Genomic DNA, 21027 nt, shown 5'->3' with positions numbered 1-21027 from the left:
TGAAGAACTGAGATCCTTCAAGGCTATTGGATTTAGCTCATTAGATATCATTTGTTTTTGGCTTTTGACTAAATGATGCCTGGAGTATTTTTCAAATTGTGATCCTCTTCACAAGAATGTAATGAAAGAGAAAGAAGACTTAGGGCTAACAGATTCTTGGTAAACCCAACACATCTTTAGATACTTCTAAAGCCATGAGAAATAGCCAGCTACACTTCCAGTCTAGTCAAGCTGGAAAGCACTAGTCATTATTATATCAGGCAAGATGAAAACAGAAAGACTGTAGAATTCTTATGAAAGTGATACTGTTTTTCTAAAAATCCAGTTAAATTTAGAGTTTAGGAGAAGCTTCGAAGTCTTCAGCTCAGAAGACTTATGAAAAACTCCTTGCTGTAAACCACGAAACATTGTCCTTTGCTTCTCTGAAATGCTGTATAATTTACAAGAGAACTTGAGAGAAAATTATAATTTGCTCAATGCACCTAGCATCACATGCAATTTGCAAGATGCTTAGTGGTTTATTATTCCCTTGTGCTAACGCAGCTTCTACCAGGAACTCCAAGACAGTGATCCCAAATTTCAGGTCTGTGGAATTAGGGACTTTCATAATCGTACAAAAGTACAACCTCTAGTAAGTAAACTAACTTGCAGCATTTTCTTTTCCAAAGGAAATATTATTTTACTGCTTGCCTCACTGATTTCAGTATGTCTGTTTCAGCACTGAGACTGCTATTCTGCAAATAGATTTGAATGAACTTTTGAACTTTTAATTTCTTGATGTGTTAATATCCACAAGCTATTTTTCTCAAGGGTTTACCAATTCTGTCTTTATACAAGTCCTATACATGAAGGATTTCAGCAAATGTTTAAAATTAATATTCCCTTTTTGTCCACAGTTTTCAGCTGTACCAGAAAATATTGGTGAGTAGTTCTGCTGTGCTGCTGAGAAAACTGTGAGAAGAGGTACAAGTTGGTGCAATGAGCCAACACAATGTGGATACAGTTTTTCATCCTGGAATATTTGCCTTCTTGTCTTTCCTATGTAGAAGATGAACACCTAACTGATCACTCAGCTTGATAACTGACACATTTTCCAGCAGTGCTAGAACTCAAATATGAAGCAGCATGTTACCCAAAGCCATAGAATTTTACATTGCTATAGCCTATCACTGAATACAAACTGTAGTTATTATAGGTTCTAAAAATGTCATTTGAATTAAAAAATAGCAACCAAGTGCATAGGCATAGAAAACAGAAGAATCTAGAATCATTGTTTTAGCTCTAGGACATGAAGATGATTGAGCTGCAGTGAAATTTTTAGTTGCTCCTGTAAAAAATGTATGAAGAACACCTCTGAAGAAATAGTAAATTTTCATTCAAATTTCAGAATACAGCGGCAGAGAATGCAATGTATTTAGGAAGACTTGCACTGAGCAATCAAAACCTGTCTTTAGAGTTGTGTTGTAGAGATAACAAAATCCTGTAATAACAATCTACACAATGAAGGAGCAGGATGTGGTATTTGATTAAAAAAAAAAAACAAAAACAAAACAAAACAAACAAACAAACAAACAACAACAACAAAAAAAAAGCAAACAAAAACCACCTTTTTAGATGATACTTAAAAACCCAAATGGCATTTCTGCACAAGTCTTAAAAACACACACTCTTTTGCCCTAAACTAAAACTGGCATTACACAGTACTGTTGATTTTGGGAAGCCAATCCTCCAAACATCATAAACCACTTCAGCCATCTCCTTACACAGAGTTACATTACTTGTATCTGTTTCATACTTCATTATTTTTTTTCTTGTCCAGAATACAAAAACTGTGAAACTGGCAACAGCTCCCATCAGCTCCCATATAGCTGATCGGTATAGCTATAAGAAGCAGCAGAGAAGGTATTCACTGAAGTCCTGAAAAGGAAGGACAGCACACATAACCTCACAATCACAAACTTGAAGTGAAAAGTTCCATGGATCTCTTACATATTTGCATTAAAATCAGGATAAATGGCATTCACAGACATTAAAACCAGAAGAAAGAAGTGTTACAATTCTTTCTGACCTTTACAAAACAGGCCAGCACAAGGCCCCTTAAAAACAAAACAAGCAAACAAAAAAACAAAACACAACCACTAGGACAGTATTTCCACAACTTTCCTCTGAGACAGAGTGCACCTTTCAGAAAAGTGTTCAAAGATCATAAGAGAGAAAAATGTTATTTCTCCCTTGTAAATGTCGAAAAGGACTGTCAGAATGATTCAATCTTAACAGTCACGCACCATGGCTACCCCTCCTATTCATTTAATAACTTAGAAAATTCCAACCTGTCTATAAAATACGTTAAATTTTTTTAAGTCTTTTTACAGAATAATAAAGGCACATGTACAATAAAGACATAACTTTCAAATTTAAAATTTATTAAAACTATATATAAAGTTATATAGATTTCTGGTTTACAAAACATTCACCTTAGCTTAAAACAAGTGATTTTCCTGAGTTTTATAATGAATTGGCACTAGTCCCTTAAGACAGAATGACTACATAAATGGTGTTTTGAACTAGCTGAACTAATCCTCTTTGAAACCAGATTTAAGCTGAATCACAGCAATGATGTTGAATGTGGTAATACCAGAAGAAGATATTTTCTTGTGGAAGGGATGGATGACAAAGGAAAAACAAAGGACAAGAAATAAAAGCGAGTAAGAAAAGAAAAGAAAAATCAAAATATACTAAGCTATATGAAATAAGAGGGATGGGAGAAGAAGTGAAACAGTGATGCTAAAGGCAACACCAGAAAAGATTTGCTACAATCTAATAAGAAATAAGGGATGAACTAAAGAATGCTTATGAATACTACTTTTCCTAGTGAATTAAAATGTTTATAACTAAAAATGGCAGAGTAAAGCAGTGAACACTGTTTCTCTCAACTGGAGTGAGGACATTGTGGAACTCACTTGAATACTTTCTGTATCAGTCTGCTGGTTTTTGATAAGTAGACTTCAGCTTATGAGAAGATAACTTTATGTATTAGGAACCATTTCAGACACTGGAGTTCACTAATTATTTAGCATAAAATATCCTAGGAAGTAAGTTATCAGGAAGTTGGGCAAAAAAGCATAAAACTAAAAATACATGTGAAAAATAAGAAGTTTGAAGACACTTTCTCCAAAACACACGTCTGAACATTCAAAATTTGACTTGTAAGAAAATGTAGTTACAACATTATTCTCTCCATGAAACTTATTTCTAGTATCTTTGTAAGAATCTTATTCTGGATACAATAGCAGAGACTGACAACACTTCAATTATTTTTTTTTTCCTGGAAAATAAGTCCCAAGTTATTGCAGAATATGTAAGAAACATTTATGACTTCTCAAAACATGAAATACACAAACTTTCCGGAAAGGTTATAAACCTGAGTTTGAAATGAATGCATTGCTCATGTGTGCTACAGCTACCAGAGTCACGGCAATTGGACACGTCCTTTAATCCTTTATGCATTACTAAAACATAAAATAACCACATAGTCTAGGCTACAAAGTCTACTTCAGAAACATTTTATAAAGCATGTATGCACTGTATATAGCTCTGAGGGAGCTAGAACCTCTATAAATCACTAATTCTCTGCACATAGAATTATATGAATTCATAGCTAATCCTTTTGAGGACAGCACTTAATTCCATCTCTATCAAAAACATACAGGTTTCATGCAAAATCTTTAGACGTAGCTGACAGCAAAAACGTATCATAATTTTATGTCCAACTTCAGATAGCTATTACTGTTAGCAACAGATATCTTGTCTGTTCTGTAACTCAGAAGGAAGAAGGGAAATGTTCATATTTTCAGGATTAAGAGAAAATATTGCACAAGGAGGTTCATACTTTACCAAAAAATATGTAATACTCATCTTGAATTAAGTCCTTAACAGTCAGTACAATCAAGTTAGTAGAAAACAGATTTAGCACAATAAATTCTTTATACAAAAATCAGTCTGTACACATGCACACAATCCATTATACATTCACAAAGTTGATTTCTACATCACTTATCTACATTATTTCTTAACTGTGAAAAACATCTCAAATTAATGAGCAATGTTATACCTGTAACTGCATTCATAAATAATCCTGCATACAGCTGCAATCCTCTCCCCTGCCACTTGTTCTGTCTATTTTTGAGAAATGACAACTCTGTAAACACAACTACGTAAGAAATGTAAATGCTTTAAATACTAAACATTAAAAAAGTAACCCTGACCAGTTAGTAACATTTATTTCACAAGGTAAGATCATCTACTTCAGTTTGAAATCAACGAAACCAAAATTATAGCACAAAAAAGAAAAGCGATCATGTAGAAGTGATGATTCTGTGGAAGCAACAACCAAATATTAAACCTACAAACTATGCTGAAAAATATCCTGTCCATATTACTAACTTAAAAATGTCAGCTAGTTGTTTACCAATTCCATTCCTCTTTCCACCTACAGTGGACCTTAGAGACAACGTCTAAATTCTCCTAAAGACAAAACCTTTTTGTAAGTTTGTTACACAGCCTAAAAGTGTGGAGGATCTCCAAGAGTGTGTTGTATTTGTACTGTAAAAGGCAGGTCATATTTTTTATCTCTGTTGTTATTGCTTATTGTCAAAACATTTCTTGGAAAACCACAGTTCAGTCCTCATTCGAAATGTAGAAGAATCTTAGGGCTTGCCTAAGTAGTATTTTCCACCACTCCGGCTATGGATTTATTCATAATAGTACCAGTCCCTTATACAGACACACTTAAAACCAGTTTAAGTAATACATGTACCAGTTATGTTTAAATAGGTAAGTTCCCAGACTAACAGATGTAGCTGAAGTACAGTTCAAAACCACTTAAGTGTCCCCACATTAGGTACTTGCACCAGAGTAAATAAATCATTTCACTTACAATGGAGGAAGATTTTCAGTAACAAGCCCTTAAGTGAGTTTCAAAATCACCATATAAGCAAGCATATCAAGCTTTTCTGTTTAATTTCTAACCATAGGATTAGCAAATTTAAAAGAAAAGGAGTGTACAAGATATAATGCAATTAACAAAAATAATCTTACCTTTATTAGATTTGGATGACTTGTTCTTGTTAGGTTTAAAACAAGAGCCCCTTGATTTATCTTCTCTATCCTTAATAAATTTCTGCACATCATCCAAAGAAAGCTTCTGAAGGACAACTACAGGCTTAGCTCCTTTATTTAGATCTTCAACTAGCCCAATCTTCTCTACTTTGTCCTTATGTTCACCTTTAAATTCAGTTTTCCTTGACTCCTGAGTGACATTGCCATCTTTATCACGCTTGATTTTTGGAATGACAAAATGTTTTAATGCGCCAGATCTTGCCCCCAACAAATAACTGGGAAACTCTGCTTTATTGTCAGCATGTGATTTATTACTATCTACTTTACTCTTATTACCATCTGTCCTTCGTTCATCCTTGCTGTTAGGTGATTTAAAACCAGGTTTATCAGGTCTTGATTTACTAGAATCTCCTTTACCTTCCTGTTTAATACGAGGGCTGTCAGGCCTTGATTTCTGATCCCCAGAAGAAAACCTTTCCCTTGATTCACCAGACTCATGTCTATGTTTCCTTTCAAATTTCTCAGTTTTTGAACCATCAGATTTAATACCATGCTTAGAATCATGCTCATTTTTGTTTGAGGATCTCAAATACTCAGGCCTTCTAATCTTGGATGGATCTCCTCTGAATCTCTCTGACTCACCCCTGTCCTCAGACTTTTGTTTTAGGCTATCATAGTCACGCCTTGGTGTATCAGAAACTGAACGCCCATCGGGCCTTTGTTTTGCTGGATCTGGTCTACTTTCAGATTTTATCCTTGAAGGATCAGATTTCATATCAGGCTTAAGCCTGGATATTTCAATTTTCTTATCTGACAATGGTTTACTGGAGTCCCTCCTATTATCATGTCTATGTTTTGGCGTTTCGGGCCTGCCTTCACTCTTCTGTTGTTTTGGCGTTTCAGGCCTGCCTTCACTCTTCTGTTGTTTTGGCGTTTCAGGCCTGCCTTCATTCTTCTGTTTGGGTGTTTCAGGCCTCTGTCGTATTTCCTGTTTGCCATTATTTTGTTTTCCCTCATTTTGTTTCACCTCCATTTGCCTGCTCTCATTTTGTTTTGCCTCTGTCTGTCTGTTATCATTTTGTTTCAGGTCCAATTGTCTTTCATGTTTGCTTTCATATTTAACTTCTACTTGTTTGTTCTCATTGTGTTTACTTTCCAACCTTCTGCTCTCATTTTGCTGAAATTCCATTTGTCTGTTTTCATTTTGCTGGATATCTGCCTTTTGACCCTCAAAGTCTGTCTTTTTCCTAAAAATCTCCGGATGGTTTTCAGGTTTAAGTTTAAGAACTCCAACAGGATCTTCTTGGGTAACACACATAAACCCATCATTATACTGCTTAATTTCTTCAGGCTTTTTGATGGCCTCCAAATCCTGAGTTACTGTTGCCTGAGAGTCCGCTCTTCCTGCTTGCTGAAGATCAATACTAACCATCAATGCTGGCCTGGCCCCATTTCCTGCAGAACCTGTCTCCTGAGAAGCTGGTCTACTTCCTCCAGTAGCACCCCCAGCCTCCTGTGGTTTATTTTCTTGTTTTCGCTTTTTCAGAGGTTTATCTGCAAATTAAAAGAGAAAAATCATAAATGATATATGTAGAAAGAGAATAGATGTTCAAGCAAAAATTTCCATTCCCACAAATCAATCCCGCTCAGCATGTATGTGCATGCACAACAAAACTCATTGAATTTAAAAGCAAGAACATAGCTTGTCTGGCTAATATTTTTAACATATTCATTGACTATTGTTCATAGTCAGTCTACCCCAGGTGCCAATTACTCATCTTTAAAAACACCCTCAAAACACATGAAATCCAAGTTCCAGAAAAATTTCCAAAAGAACCATCTAATAAAGAAGCTGCAATGCTGCAATGTATAATGGCAAAAAGAAGCAAACAAAAAATTTAATGTTGAAGCAAAAGTCTGCAAAGACAAACTTCAAGTGCACCTTCGTAACTGCTTTTTGATGAATACTACTGTAAAATTTTCTCTTCTGCAGATTCAGCCTGCTTCATTGTACATTAAATGAGCAAGGATCTGCAATGATTAAAACAAAGGTTCTTCTTGCATGGTTCAGTGCATCAGTTGGACTTCATGCATAGTATTGCCAGGGAACACAGGACCAATGTACAAAAAAGGATTAAAGTAACTCCAACACGCCATGCTTCTCTGTGAAGCAAAACAGTACACTAAGAGTTGGAGCTCATACCATAACACATATATATTAGGTGGGGGTCCAATACACACATAAAAGTTTGAGTAATTTCCCTTTGCAACCATAACACTTAATGGATAAAACAAAAAGTTCAGTGATAATTTTACGTAGTGTCAAGAGCTTTCTTCTGCAATAATCCTTTCAGTTTGTACTAAAAAAAATCATCAAGAGTAGAATACAGAAAAATAAAAAGCGAGGCAACCACACACGTTGTAATTTGGTAGAATTCATAGAAATCAATAGCACATGAAAATATCAAAAAGAATATGTTCTGTTCATTTCAACTATAGGCTATTTATTTTCCCAGCATGGTACTATAACCTAAAGTTAACTACTGCTGTTAAAACTAAAAGTCCTGCCTGGCTTATATTCTCACTTGTCAACTATCACTATGTAATTTGTTTAAAAACAAAAAACAACAATTACTTTCTCTGTAATCAGGGAATATGATTTTAAGTCTAAAGAATGACAACACATAGGTTAGAAATTCTATTGTAGCTCTATTGTCAAAATGTCTAGACCACAAATACAATATAAGAAATATTCAGTGCCTATATTTGTGGTGCTCTATAACTAGATGCAATTAATTAGCTCTCTTTTTGGGAGCAGGTAAAGTGGTAAGGATACAATCAAGGAAGAAATCAACAAACTCTAAGAATAAAAAAACCTCTCAAATTGTAAACCAGAATTATAACACGATTCCTAATTTAATCTTATTTGCAGAAGATTCTTTTTTTTTTTCAGAACAATGAAAACTTTGAAGGATCATCTCTGAAATTAACATTAGAACACAGAAACAAGTAGTCACATGGTCAATTCCAGTGATGTGAACAGGCTTTTTTTCTCATCATTCTCATTGTGAAATCTATTTGCACATCTCTAATTTTCTAAAACTCCAAAATTATATACAATATTTAATGGCTAGACAATAGTAAAGATAGATACAAAAACTCTATGCAGAAAATGGTCAACTGCAAATAATAAACTTTTCAAAATTCAACAAAATCTTGTAGGAAAGCCTGTCAATTTTATGACAGACATGAGAAACAAAATAAATTTGCCACGTGGAAGGTGAAGCTTTTTAGCACAGAGATTTTTACTTTTTCTGTAGAACAACAATTTTGGTATTCATATGAGAACTTATGTAGATAAATTTCTATATACCACTGATTACATTTTTTTAAGCCTTCATGCATTGACAAAAAACCTTTTTCTCCCTATGACTGAGGCCTTTGACCTCACTAAACTTCATGGCAGGTGTCAGGAATGTGATGAGGCAGAAGCCTCCAAACTGATAGGTTTCAAATTTGAATTTCCCTTTCCCTTTATTATTATTTTTTAAATACACATGCATACACACACATCACTACCTTATTTCTCAATTAAAAACTCCACAAATTTTGAAACACAAATTAAGAAACTTGTGTTTCTTAAGTCAATCTGTTTCTTCATTTTAACTCAGAAATATCTGCCACACCAAAAAAGTACCATATAGCTCAGATGGTGGATCTAACAGTAGCCTTTAAGACATTACTGTTACCAGTTATCTGCCCCATTCCTTTAACAGAGGTTATCACCTGTAGCAGAAGGGAACACACATTCACATTTTCACTAGTGTGTTTCATTGTCCAGAGCATCAGCTTTAGGCAATACTGAAGATGTTTTGCATTAACCTACCAGACTGAACAAGTCAGCTAAGAGCCAAGCAAATGTTTCCTTCTGCTACCCTTACTGTGGGAGCAAGGCAGATGGCCAGGAGCTGTGATGCCTTAAACTGCTGTAGCTGGATCAACCAAAACTCACCTTTCAGAGCCCTCATGCTGAGGGCTCCAAGATTAAACAACCAAAACAATTCAGGTAGGACCACTTTTCACTCTTGAACTTCCATAACTGACCAGGCTCAAAATGCTGCTCATCTTCCTCATCCAAAATGTCAACTGGTAAGTTGAGAACATATAGACAGATGATCACATCACAACTTGGCATATTCCCTCTAAACACAGAGCTCCTTTGATGGACCTTCTTCATTTCTCTTGACAACTGAATACTGACATTATAGTATGTTGTTATATCCACAACCTGTTGTGTTCTTATCTGAGAAGAAAAAGATGCCTTCAAAGTTTTCTTTTCCTAAAGGGCAAGGTGATTGCAGACAGAGTTACAGATTACTCACAGATTTCTTCATATTTCCAGTGCATCTTGATGATGAACTTCAGAACAAGACTTGGTCGTTACTGTTTTGCCTCTAAGAGATTTCTGGATCTAGGACAAAAAAGCTGGCCCAAGTATAGGAAAATATTATACTCAATTAGGGCAGAGAAGGTAGGATGACTACATAGTACCACCATCTTCATTGAGTATAATGAAAAAAAATTCATTGAATGAGCACAAAACCATTTTAAGTTGCCACAACAGTTGCAGAAATATGAAAGATGAAAAACACCATTGTTGGGTTTCAAGGGCTTCATCAAATCTTGGACTTGCTTTACGCTATATAAGAATAATCAATAGAGTATGGAGGAGAGAATAATTAACCTCTGCAAACAGATTTCTTCATGTCTTCTCTTTTACAGTCAAATAGATGCAAGTTTGTATAAATCTACCTTGTGAAGGCAAGAGTCCCAGGACCCATCAGGGTCTTGACGAACATATGAACTTAAGAACTTTAAAAATATCCATTCAAATACACTTTGTATCCTCCAAGGCATAGTTATCCAATCTTCGTCCACTTCATTCCACAGACAGTAGACTTTCTTTTTATTATCAGGAACTAGGACTTTGTGAAAATATCAGACCTAGGTTCAAAGCTTGCCACAATTCTGAACAAGTAGGCTGACAAACTCTTGAGACCAATCAAGTGTGATCCGGATCTTTTTGCTCCAACTCTTTGTAACAGTTTTTCTAACAAAAGGAATATGTAGTTAGCCACAGAAGAACTTTCTGACTGTATTTGAGACTGGGCATTCAAGTTTGTTTTCAGATTCTTTTCTTTCTAGAACTATTTTTTCTTTCCCCACCCATACCCCAAGAATGTAGATACTTCCAAAATGATTCCTTGAGCAAATTTATGATGGTTCAGAGCACTGTCTGATCCCAGTTATTTTCCTATTTATTCATCTTTTTTGTTTGGCAAATCCATACAGATGTTCTGTTTACATGGCAGCATGCTCACCAAAATGCAATAAAAATTGGCATTCAAAGCAAGATTGTAAGCCACCTCATTCTAAAACATAGTAGAGATGATGTGTCAAATTAAATGAGTCATAGTGGTGCAAGGAACTAAACATTACAGGAACCACAAGTTTGAAATTTAAAAAAAAAAGGTTAGCTGGATTTCCAAGTGGTTATGTCTCACCTGTCCTGTTATGAACAAGATTCTTGCAGATAGGTGTGACCTTCATCTTTGGAAATGTCTATGTGTCATCATTTGATGAGTACTTTCATGTTTAGAAATTGTTTAATTACTAAGGAACATTTGCATAAAAGCTAATTGCACTAGAGTAACCACAGATAATCTCCAAATACATTTCTACTGAAACTACAAGTCAACCACATGAAGAACCTCCATCCTGAAAACAGATGAAGTTGGAAGCTGAGCAAATGTTAGGGACAGAGGCTGGATGAGGGGAACTGGTATAAAGAAACTTCTCCATTCTTCCATTTAATCTGAAATCTTTCCAAAGCAGCAGTCAGAACATCACTAATGACGAAGACTCCAATGTTTCTGCTTCCTTCAAATCCAACAATTTTCTTAAGTACTAAATCAAACTCTCTCAGCAAATGAACAAAATAGGACAATAAAATCTTCTAGAACTTCATGTTCTAGCAAACTGAAATGGTCTTCTAAAAAATATCTGTGAAAAGGTAACAGGTCTAAAAAAAGAACCACACGGATGCAGAGCTTTGTTTTAGCTGAATGGTAACATCCCACTCTTAATACTGTTTTGTAGACACTGAAATCCAGAAATTTCTGACTGATCTTGAAGAAACAACAGTTAAATTATCACTTCCCCATTTATACCATGTAAGGGATTCACTTCAAGAATTCAGATCACAGATGGTAGAATGAGTATATACTCCTCTTCAGAACTACAAAGAAGATTAATCCTCAACATTGAATTCTGGATGAACCATTTTGATGACTCCAGTACAGATTACTACTTTTTTTTTTTTTTTTTTTTTTTTCCAAGCATAAAAATTTAGAGTCTTACATTCTTACATTTTAAATTTAGACATTCTTTAGAGATCACAGGGATATGCCTCCATTCATTTGAAATGGCACTGATTTGCATTATTTAAATCAACAATGAATGCATTTATATCAGTCCTAAACAGTTATTACTTATTATCAAGCCTTCAATTTTTGAACAACTTCACAGACAAGTGAGCCAGAGGCCAATTACAACTTTATCTTATTTAGGCTACCAATCACGACAGTTTTCAGCAAACAGCACACAACCATACTCTTAAAAAACATTTTTTTTTTTTTTTTTTACTGACAACTGTTTCACTTTTCCTAGTTATTTTTCACAGATCTCTTCAAAGGCGCCCAAACACCTCACCCCACCAACCGAAAGTGTTTTGCAGACCACAAAAACCTAAACCTCTCGATGTAATCTGGCTATAAGGAAGTTTTAAATATGAAATTACTTTAATGGTACTGATGAATGACCTGACAATGGTGTGAGGGCACTCATTTTCTGTTTCTACTTCTTCATAAACATTCAGTGCTACTGACCATGAGTTTGCTTTCACCTCACCTCCCCCATAAAAATTTGTTCCAAGAACCAAAAAATAAACAATTAAAGAGAACCCTTCCAATCAGTAGAAGAGATTCCCACAGAACTACTTCCTCTCCTTGAAGGAGAGACTGAGCAAACATAGGTCTGCAATTTTAGTCTCACTACTTGCTCCCTTACAGAAGAAACTAAAAGGGCTCAGGGATGATCCTGATATAGGAAGCCTTTCAGAACTGAACATAATTCCAAAGGTTCCAAAATAAACAGAGACCAAGGAACTTTCAGCTGCTATCATTCAGAGGAAGGGATTTCTGAGAAACTGTATGGAAACATGGTAATTTTTAGCAGCTCAGCAAAAGACTTTATCAAATCTCTGGTCACTGTGCAAAAGAGAAAGCCCATCAGGAGGGACATGCAAACTCTTTCAGGACAAAACACAAAAAGATTAAAGTGGGCTCTGACATGCCTTACTGTGTAGCAAACTTTAGAATCTCCATTTTTGTGAAGTTTGGATCATTTTCTTAAGTATGAAGATAATGTAATTAACATAGCTGGAGAATTAAATATGATCTTAGGAATCTTTCTGCTTAAGGATGTCTTGACTCATTATGCTCTGCCTACTACAATACTACTGAAAAAACTAATACAGAAAATAACAAGAATTGAACTGCAAAATAATATAATGAAGCATCTACTCTTCTTTAGAGACTGAAAGCCATAACTGAAATTCCCTGAATTTAATTTTGCTTTTGCAAATAATATTAATTTATGTATAAGGTAGGTTTTTCTCATACAGATGCTGGGTATTATGCATGTGATCGCTTTGTAAAGAATTATGATTTTCTAAACTCAGTTGTTAAAAAAAGAAAAATTGTGCAAAACCTGAAGCGCAGTTACGTTAGAAATACACAGCAAAGCACTTAATTTCACAAGAAAGAAAAAAACAGGTTTAATGAAAAACTACTTATTTTATGTATCAAAGAGTATGATGTTGAATTAGTTTTTATTCATTTGTATGAACAACTTTAAAAGTGACCAAATGACTTTAAGATTTATTAGTGAACATTTTTAATTTCCCTTTCAGATGTTGACTTCATTCTGATATCATAACTTACATTCAAAAATATGTTCAGTTGACTAGATCCAGTAATACTTATGTAGTATGATAATGGAAAAAAGCCTGCAGCATCATAGGTTGATGTCAGAGTGGACTAAGTGACTACGATCTATAGAAGTGCTGGGCTCGAACTCTTTATAAGCTTTATTAATCATACATGCCATTTATTTATCAAGAGTTAAATCCATCATAGAGAAACAACTATCTCAGAAGAAAATAAAGTCATTACTGTGTAAGAAATGTTATAAATCCTCCCATCCACCTAACAGGTGCAATCAAGGGCACATGCTATATGTAAATTATGTTTAATTTTATAATCTTAGTTTATGCTATAGATAAAATCAAAATAGACTTCCTATTCTGTGAATTTGCTTTCATCTTATGTAAGAGCACCAAAAGAAAATAAACACTTTTAAAAAATATATAAATGCATTTTTCACTCAATCTGTTTTTCATTCATTAAAAATATATATAAATACAAAGTACTTTTTCCTAGATAGATGGAAATTTTCCAATACTTTATTGCAGTTTCTTAAGTTAGAAGAGGAATTTCTTCCTCTTCCATTTCTTAAACATGTCTGAACACAAAACAAATCTCTTAACTATAGAAATTGAACATTGATAAACTGCTTTTTCTTGGGAGATCCAGTTTCGTCTATTGCTTAACACTGCAAAATGCAGACCTACCAAAAGATTATATACACAAAGCATATAATATCTAATTCTTACATTATCCTACATCAAAACACAATTATTTAAATTTTACACTGTTTCCTCTCACGTTCTTGTATTAATCACTCTAAATTTCTGCAAGATTACTATACAAATACCTACACTTGTATCTCCAATTTTAAGAAAATAAAAGTCCTATAATGCATTTTTGAAAATGAATGGTAATATACTGGTTATAATTACACATTCTGTCATTTCATTCATTGGCTACATAAAATTAGACATAAACAAACTATTAATTCTTAATAGTGTTCTTTTCTCTTCAGGAGACGTTGGGGGAGATGGGGAAAGGGGAGAAAGGGAGAGGACCTGGTTATGAACTTAAAAGGTAAGAGAAAAATGTTACTTACCTATAACTGTAGTTTTGATAGTTTTGCTCCGGCAGATTCACACTCTTGGGATGTGTGTCTCTGCTGCTATGGGCTTGGAACGAACTAAAAAAAGAAGGGCCCACAGCAGGCATCCAAATGCCCCCTAACTGATCCAATTATTGGAAATAAAGTTATTACAGCTTCACTTCCTAATTCAAAGAATCCATAGTAAGATTCCAAATAACTGGGTGAAGTGGATCCTCGGAGATAAAATATATAGGGGGAAAAACACAGGTACGAGTAGGTTTGTCTCCTTTAAAAAATGCTTCTAATGCTTTTAATATTTTTCAGTTAAAAAAAAAAAAGAAAAAGTTTTAGCCTCCCCAATAAAATGGTTAGTGATTAATGATTTCTTGACTATTCTCACAAACTCCAGAGAACAGTGCCTTTTACAAGTAAAACTCCTTAGTCTCTTAGTCTCTTACGACTGGAGAATTATACAAAAACATTTTTGAAGTGGCCTAAAATATATCAGAGAACACAAAATAATACTATATATGGAACATCTCAAATCTGAATTAAAAAAAAAAAATCTAAAGCAATTTGGAAAAGAGTCAATGAAAAAAGGTGATTTCCTTTCAATTTTTCAAGTAATTTTCAAGGTCATCTTCCCTTTTCCCCTTTTAAAAGGCTCAGGCTGTCTTTTAACATTAGTATCTTAAATATCTTGTATTTTTGATTTGCAGTATATTTTTTTTAGAAACATGAAAGATCTTGAGTAGAAACTTTGAACGCAATAATTAATTCAGTAGCAAGTCTAAATCTTGAAGAACAAGAAGATCTTATTGTAATGTTCTGGGAAAGGTTAGATGACTAGCTTTGAACTACCTAACTATGCACAAAAATACCCCATTGGTATCTGAAAAGCTGCAAAGCACAAGTTAATACAGAAAACTGAGGTTACCAGAAAGCAGTTTCTCCCTCAACACCACCCACCTTGCCCACAAAGAAAAACGTTTGTTGAGAAGCACAGAAATTTATGGGACGTAAGTTTTTAAAACTCAACAGGATTTCCTGTACTTTCTTGGAGTAGTCAACTTCTGAATGTGAACTAATTACAACTCCAGTTAGGTGAACAAATGGATTCAGAACACCGATCTCTACTCGTTTTGGAAGCATTCAAGAGCACCAAGTAGTACAGGAAATGAGACTGGAAATGGTGATTAGAAGAGAAGAAGTGTGCATTTCATTGCCTGTCTAAAGAAACTACATCATAAAAATACCTTAATGTACCTAAACTGAGGATGCTTAACTTCTTGTTGATTGCTGTGGGAAAAGATAATCCCACTCTGTATTAACCCTTCAGAACCATCCACACCATGGCTGTTCTTTTCTTCTACTCAGATGATATGAATCTTGATACTTGGATCTACTTGTGATGTTATACATCTTTTGAAAACAGATGATACGACCTAGCATTGATTGACAACTTGAATCGGATGAGAATATAGTGGCCATTATGGGGGAGGGGGCAATAGGAACTGAAGACCTGAGACATGACATGTTCTAGGGACTTATTAGTGTGGTCTGAAACTATTAAACATAAAAGGGATATTAGAATGAAACCTCTGGTGTTAAGAGCTTTGCTCTTCAAAATCTCCAATTATTCCTTTAGTTAACAGATACAGAGAAGTTACTTGCAAACTTAATCAATACAGAGAGACTTCCTTGATGGAAAAAGTAGGAAGAGGAGGTGGAATATTGTCCTTCCACACAGAGGTCAAGGACAAAACTAACTTCTACTAAATTTTGTTCCCCTCTATCATGATGAAAAGACCACATAATCCGCTTAATCCAAGAAATCAAATAGACCGAAAGAATAGAATGACAAAAACAGAGCTCTGAAAGGCACGCTATTATGGAGGCAAAAGGTCTACATTATAAAATCTCTCCTTACACATTTTTGATAGACGTTAGGTCAAATCTGCCAGATTTTGCATAAGTGATCTTTTCACTTTTTCAGAAAGCAAAAGCATGACAGTCAGGTTTCAGAAAGATATGCTACTTTTTGAAGAAGACAACACTTCAGCAAAACCTGGTGTTTCACTGCTGGACTGGAGATTGCCTCCCACTTTTAGAGACTTTGTTTGGTGGAACATAAAAATATTCTAACAGTTTTACAAGAAATGGGGGGTTATATTATAGAAGGCAGTATAATTTCCAAAGGGCTCTGAATCCCCATTTCCACCTGTACTGAACATTACAGAAGGATCTTAGCATTAAAAAAAGATCTTAGTATTGCCTTAGGCACGTGTAGCTGTTGTATAATTTTTGGCAAGAACTTCCAGAAAACAAACAAACAAACAAACAAAAAAAACATTTCCACCTCTTCCCTGGACTAAAACGTTCCACCATATTCCTGGTTCCAAACATCAGAAAACACAACAGATCTATCTAAAGCCTTACTACCTAAAAAGAAGCACCTGATTGCCTTTGATGAAGCATTGTAGTGTAGAGATTTCATATCTAAAAAAAAGGTCAGAGGAGACCATTAACCTGCTATTAAAACTTGACCAAGTACAATTCCACTCAAAGTACATTATGGAAGACAACAAAGAGTGCATACACAGAAAGTGTAATGTGGCTGCAGTTACATTCCTCGCCTCCATCACAAAATCAGCAAAGATGCTTTCATGCAGATTTCAGCATGTGCTAGCATCTAAAGATCGCTAGAGGGATGCTTGCTAGCTATATATCAGCTAGGGCTACACCTTCCCACTCTAATTAGGCTGAGTACATGCTATAGTCAACGTTATTTTCCAGACATAATATGATCTGAAGATACCGTGTATGTACTAACATGCACAAATGCCTTTAAGAAAAAAAAAAATGCAGTAAGCAGCTTCTCAAAAGTTCATGACATATTTAGGAGCTATTGGGTATATTCCTAACAGACATAGGAACCATAAAGGAACTTTCCTCCTGCAGTCACACCAAACCAAATGGCTATAATTACAACAATCTCTGAGCATATCAACTTCTACAAACTTAGAAGCAATGACAAAAGTGTTACCAAAAATAAGAAACGCATTTCTCTAAGGTATCAAGTTTTTACTTAATCTGACATGACACTGGTAGAAATTCTTCTGTTCTTACTCATGATTGGAACTTTGGCTGCCAAAGAGAAAAGAGCTGCTGTCTAGGATAGGGGCAATTTAACACCAGTGAATAAATGGTGATAATTTGTCCCAGAATAAGGCAGCAACTCCTGCACCTGATCCATAGCAACCGCAGGAACTCAGGAAGAACTGAGATCTGGCAGAGGATGCAGTGAAGCATAAGTGAAGCGTAAGACTGGAATCCTTATTTGGTAAGATGCTTATCAAGCAGTAATCAACAGGGGAGAGACTGCAGTACATAAAAATCACTCCTTTCCACCAAAACAAACAAATCAGTCTGCCCGTGGTTATGTAATTATGGTAAGCAAGCTTCACAACTAAGGCGCATAATTTCCTGAAAGCCAGAATAAAAAGGGAAGAGTGTTTTAGGCTTGATCTAAATGTTTGAAGGCTACAGTACACCAATAAAAAAATACACCACATTTTTCCAGATGTTTCTCAGCTAAAACTTGTTGCAGAATGTACCCCAGCAGTGCAGAAACAAAAGTAGCTTTTGTAGAAACAGAAGTATTAGGAGACAAATCACAAGCTCTCCAAGTTAGTCCAAGAGATGTAAGCACAGCAGCACAATCCTCCATTTCATTAAATCAAAATTAATGAAGCAAAGATCTCTTTTGAGGTGAACAACCAATTTTCTCCATCGATTGACAAACAACTTTTTTCTAACACGACTTGTTTTAGTTACCAGTTAAGGAATATCTATAGTTAAACTTTTTTGTAATCTCAGCAATTATATTTACACGCACTCACAAACACACATACTCTCTTTTTGCAGACATCTTTAAAAACAGAAATAGGATCTTTGAATAGGGAGAAAATGTGCTCTCTCTGGTCGTTAAAAACCCAGCGTGTACGTAAATACAGTTGCATCCTTGCAAGTATGTCCAAAATTGACCATTTTCAGCTCTGAGATTCCAAAATTAGAACATGCTCCATTTATACTTCTGTAAGATTTTTCTTCTAAGTATCTAGTAAATTAGCAACATACTATAAAAGATTTTTTCTCAGAAGTTAAACATAGTGCAGAGGAAGCTTTTGAGAAATACTTATGTTAACATATCACTACCTACTTTATAAAAAACACATCTTATTTTCAAGATATACATGTGGATTTTGAATCCATTTTGAGATTTTTTAAGCCTAAAGATCATCAAACCAGTTAACAAGAACAAAAAAAAAAAATTAAAGAGGATAGATTCTGTGAGGTCAGTTAAGTCAACTAGCTTAGCTACTCAAGGGAAAAGTTTCCAGATGCTCATCTGGTTCTGAGTTAGAGACCATACAGATATGTGGTAGCTCTCTAAAACTTCTAACACCTACATATTAATAAAAATCCAGCTCAACAAACATTGGATACAATATAGTAGTATATGTTAACCAATCATTACAGTGCCTTTAAAAGAATAGATGTGATTTTAATCTAACACCTCCTTCAAATGGGTTCAAATAAGATATGAATGGATGGGGATAAAATTTTCCCCAGTTTTCTTAAATTAGGCAGCATACATAGGTAATGAATAATTCAACTACCATAGCTTATTAAAAAATTTGATGTATGTTACTACTGGGATTTTAGAAACTTTATAAACGCCATTAATTGTACTTCATTCAGTCTCATGGTTCAAATAAGAATAGACTAAAAAGAATTTTGAAACATAAGAACTTCACTTTCCATACAGTAAGAACCCAACTAAAGAATATCAGCTATAAAAAATATGCATGTATGAGAGATTACAGTTCATTGTTGGAAGGGAATGGAGATGAATGTCAGAGAAGAACCTACACTGAGTAAACAGAATTGAACTTTGTGACAATGAAAGGAAGTTTTTTTAATATATATATATATGAGCTTTATAGGCATATATATATATATTTATATAATATAGAGAGTGTATACACACACACAATCCTTTTACCTTTATCTTGCACTTCTTTTGAAAATCGCTCCCTTTCAATAGCTGATTCCCGTTCTATCCGCTCAATTTCAGCCAATGCATCCAATTCTACTTCATCATATGACGTTATAGTTCCGTGTTGCGAAACCTGTTGCTGTGTCTGTACCACAGGAGTTTGAGGTTGTTTTGCAGCAACTGAAGTGTTCTGTTGTAAAACAGGCACTTGTTGTGCCTGAAGGAAAGCTGTCTGTTCATGCTGCGGCAAACACTGAGCAGCGTTTAGTGGGCGGTTAACATCCTGTGGAGTAACGGGTGTTTTGGAAGTCTGTCCTGGGTACTGCACATTAAAAGGAATATCACCCTCTGACACACTGCTGTTTTCCAAACCAGAAAGCATATCATCCTGCTGGTCCATATCCGAAGATCTTACACGAGAGAGTCTTAATGTAAGCTTAGTGGAGTCCTTGGAAGGAGAACTAATGATATCATACATTGCAGCTTTTTCAGTCTGGTCTTTTTCATCCTTGCCTAACTTCATTTTCTTTTGTTTCTTTTGCTTTCTTTCTGGAGAATCTAACAATATGTCTGGGGGAACATCTCTAGGTGATGAATAAGGTGGAGGTTGAGATTGTAGGATTAAAGGTGGTCTTGATCCTAGAATAATAATTCAGAAAAACTGAACAGTTATGTTGTTTCATGTTTATATAAAAACACACTAAATATAACCTACATAATTTTAATGTGTAGTTTTACATATATCTGTGTTCACAAAAAGTCTAAATAAGATTGGTAGGAAGCACATCACTCCTAGATTAAGATGCAATCTAGAAAGTTGCATTGTATTTCTGGGAGTTTTAGCAATCCACTGCAGATGGAGAAGGGATCATTTCAGAGAAGATGGAACAAAAAAAAAACCGCCACCAAAAAAAAAGTATCTGCAGGTTCAGAATATCAACTGTTAGAAAATAGTCAGTGAAAGCAAGTTGAATACAGAAAAAGATCAGAATGGTCCTTCATAAGGTCCAGCGATGAAGATTTAATGATCAGCATACTGACATTAGCCATTTCAGCTGCAGATTTTTAAATAATTAAAAAAAGGCGGGGGGGGAATCAAAACACACACAAAAGTTGTTTAGGGAGGGTTCCCTACTTTACATATCCATAGAAAGATGAAATTTGAAAACATATTAAAAGATAAATCCATCTTTCCTTCTTCCTGAACTTTGATTCTGATGGTTCATTTTCAACTTCTTTTCCTTTAATTTCAGGTAAAGTCATTCCACCCCCTCCCCACACCCATTACTAGTAGAAAATGCCTATTGTCTTAAGGTATTTTTCTGCTGTTCCCTGCCTTATCTCCTCTGTTTTGCTTCCTTTTTTAAAGGTATGATTTTTTAATTCTACATGCACTCATTCCAGACTTTATCTACAGAAATTTTAAAAAGAGGACATGTTTCATTAAAAACATTCTCCCAATTCATCACATTTAATTTTTTTATTCCTCAGATTAAGCCAGCTCCCCATGACTGTTAGTCTAGAAAAACTTTACAAAACCAGGTAACTTTTCTACTTGTCACAACTATGATTTTAAGCTACAATTTTTGGCTTTAAAAGGACTACTGGTTTAAAGAGTAAAAAAAGGGAAGGGGGAGGATGAAAGAGAGAGCAAAAGGGTGGGGGAAATAGAAAAGGTTGGGGAAGGAAAAGTTGGGGGGGGGGGGAGGAAA

General features: G+C 34.9%; 1 protein-coding gene across 9 annotated transcripts in view; it reads right to left on the bottom strand.

Annotated features, from left to right (window-relative positions):
* The window catches only part of NIPBL (NIPBL cohesin loading factor), a 164361-nt gene that overhangs the window by 55114 nt on the left and 88220 nt on the right, over positions 1-21027 (bottom strand). For 3 of the 9 annotated variants that reach the window (XM_035309227.1, XM_035309231.1, XM_035309228.1), the window contains 2 exons: positions 19322-19954; positions 5098-6672 (listed from right to left, as the gene is read on the bottom strand). The exons of 1 other annotated variant lie outside the window; for it this stretch is intronic. In XM_035309227.1, coding sequence (XP_035165118.1) covers positions 5098-6672; positions 19322-19954 — 2208 coding nt within the window. The remainder of the gene's footprint in view (positions 1-5097; positions 6673-19321; positions 19955-21027) is intronic. 5 more of the 9 variants (XM_035309234.1, XM_035309235.1, XM_035309230.1 and 2 more) reach the window with 4 other exon arrangements.

This window comes from Oxyura jamaicensis, chromosome Z (genome assembly GCF_011077185.1).
Source record: "Oxyura jamaicensis isolate SHBP4307 breed ruddy duck chromosome Z, BPBGC_Ojam_1.0, whole genome shotgun sequence".
NCBI classification, from domain to species: Eukaryota; Metazoa; Chordata; class Aves; order Anseriformes; family Anatidae; genus Oxyura; species Oxyura jamaicensis.
This window is presented reverse-complemented; position numbering and strand designations above follow the sequence as displayed.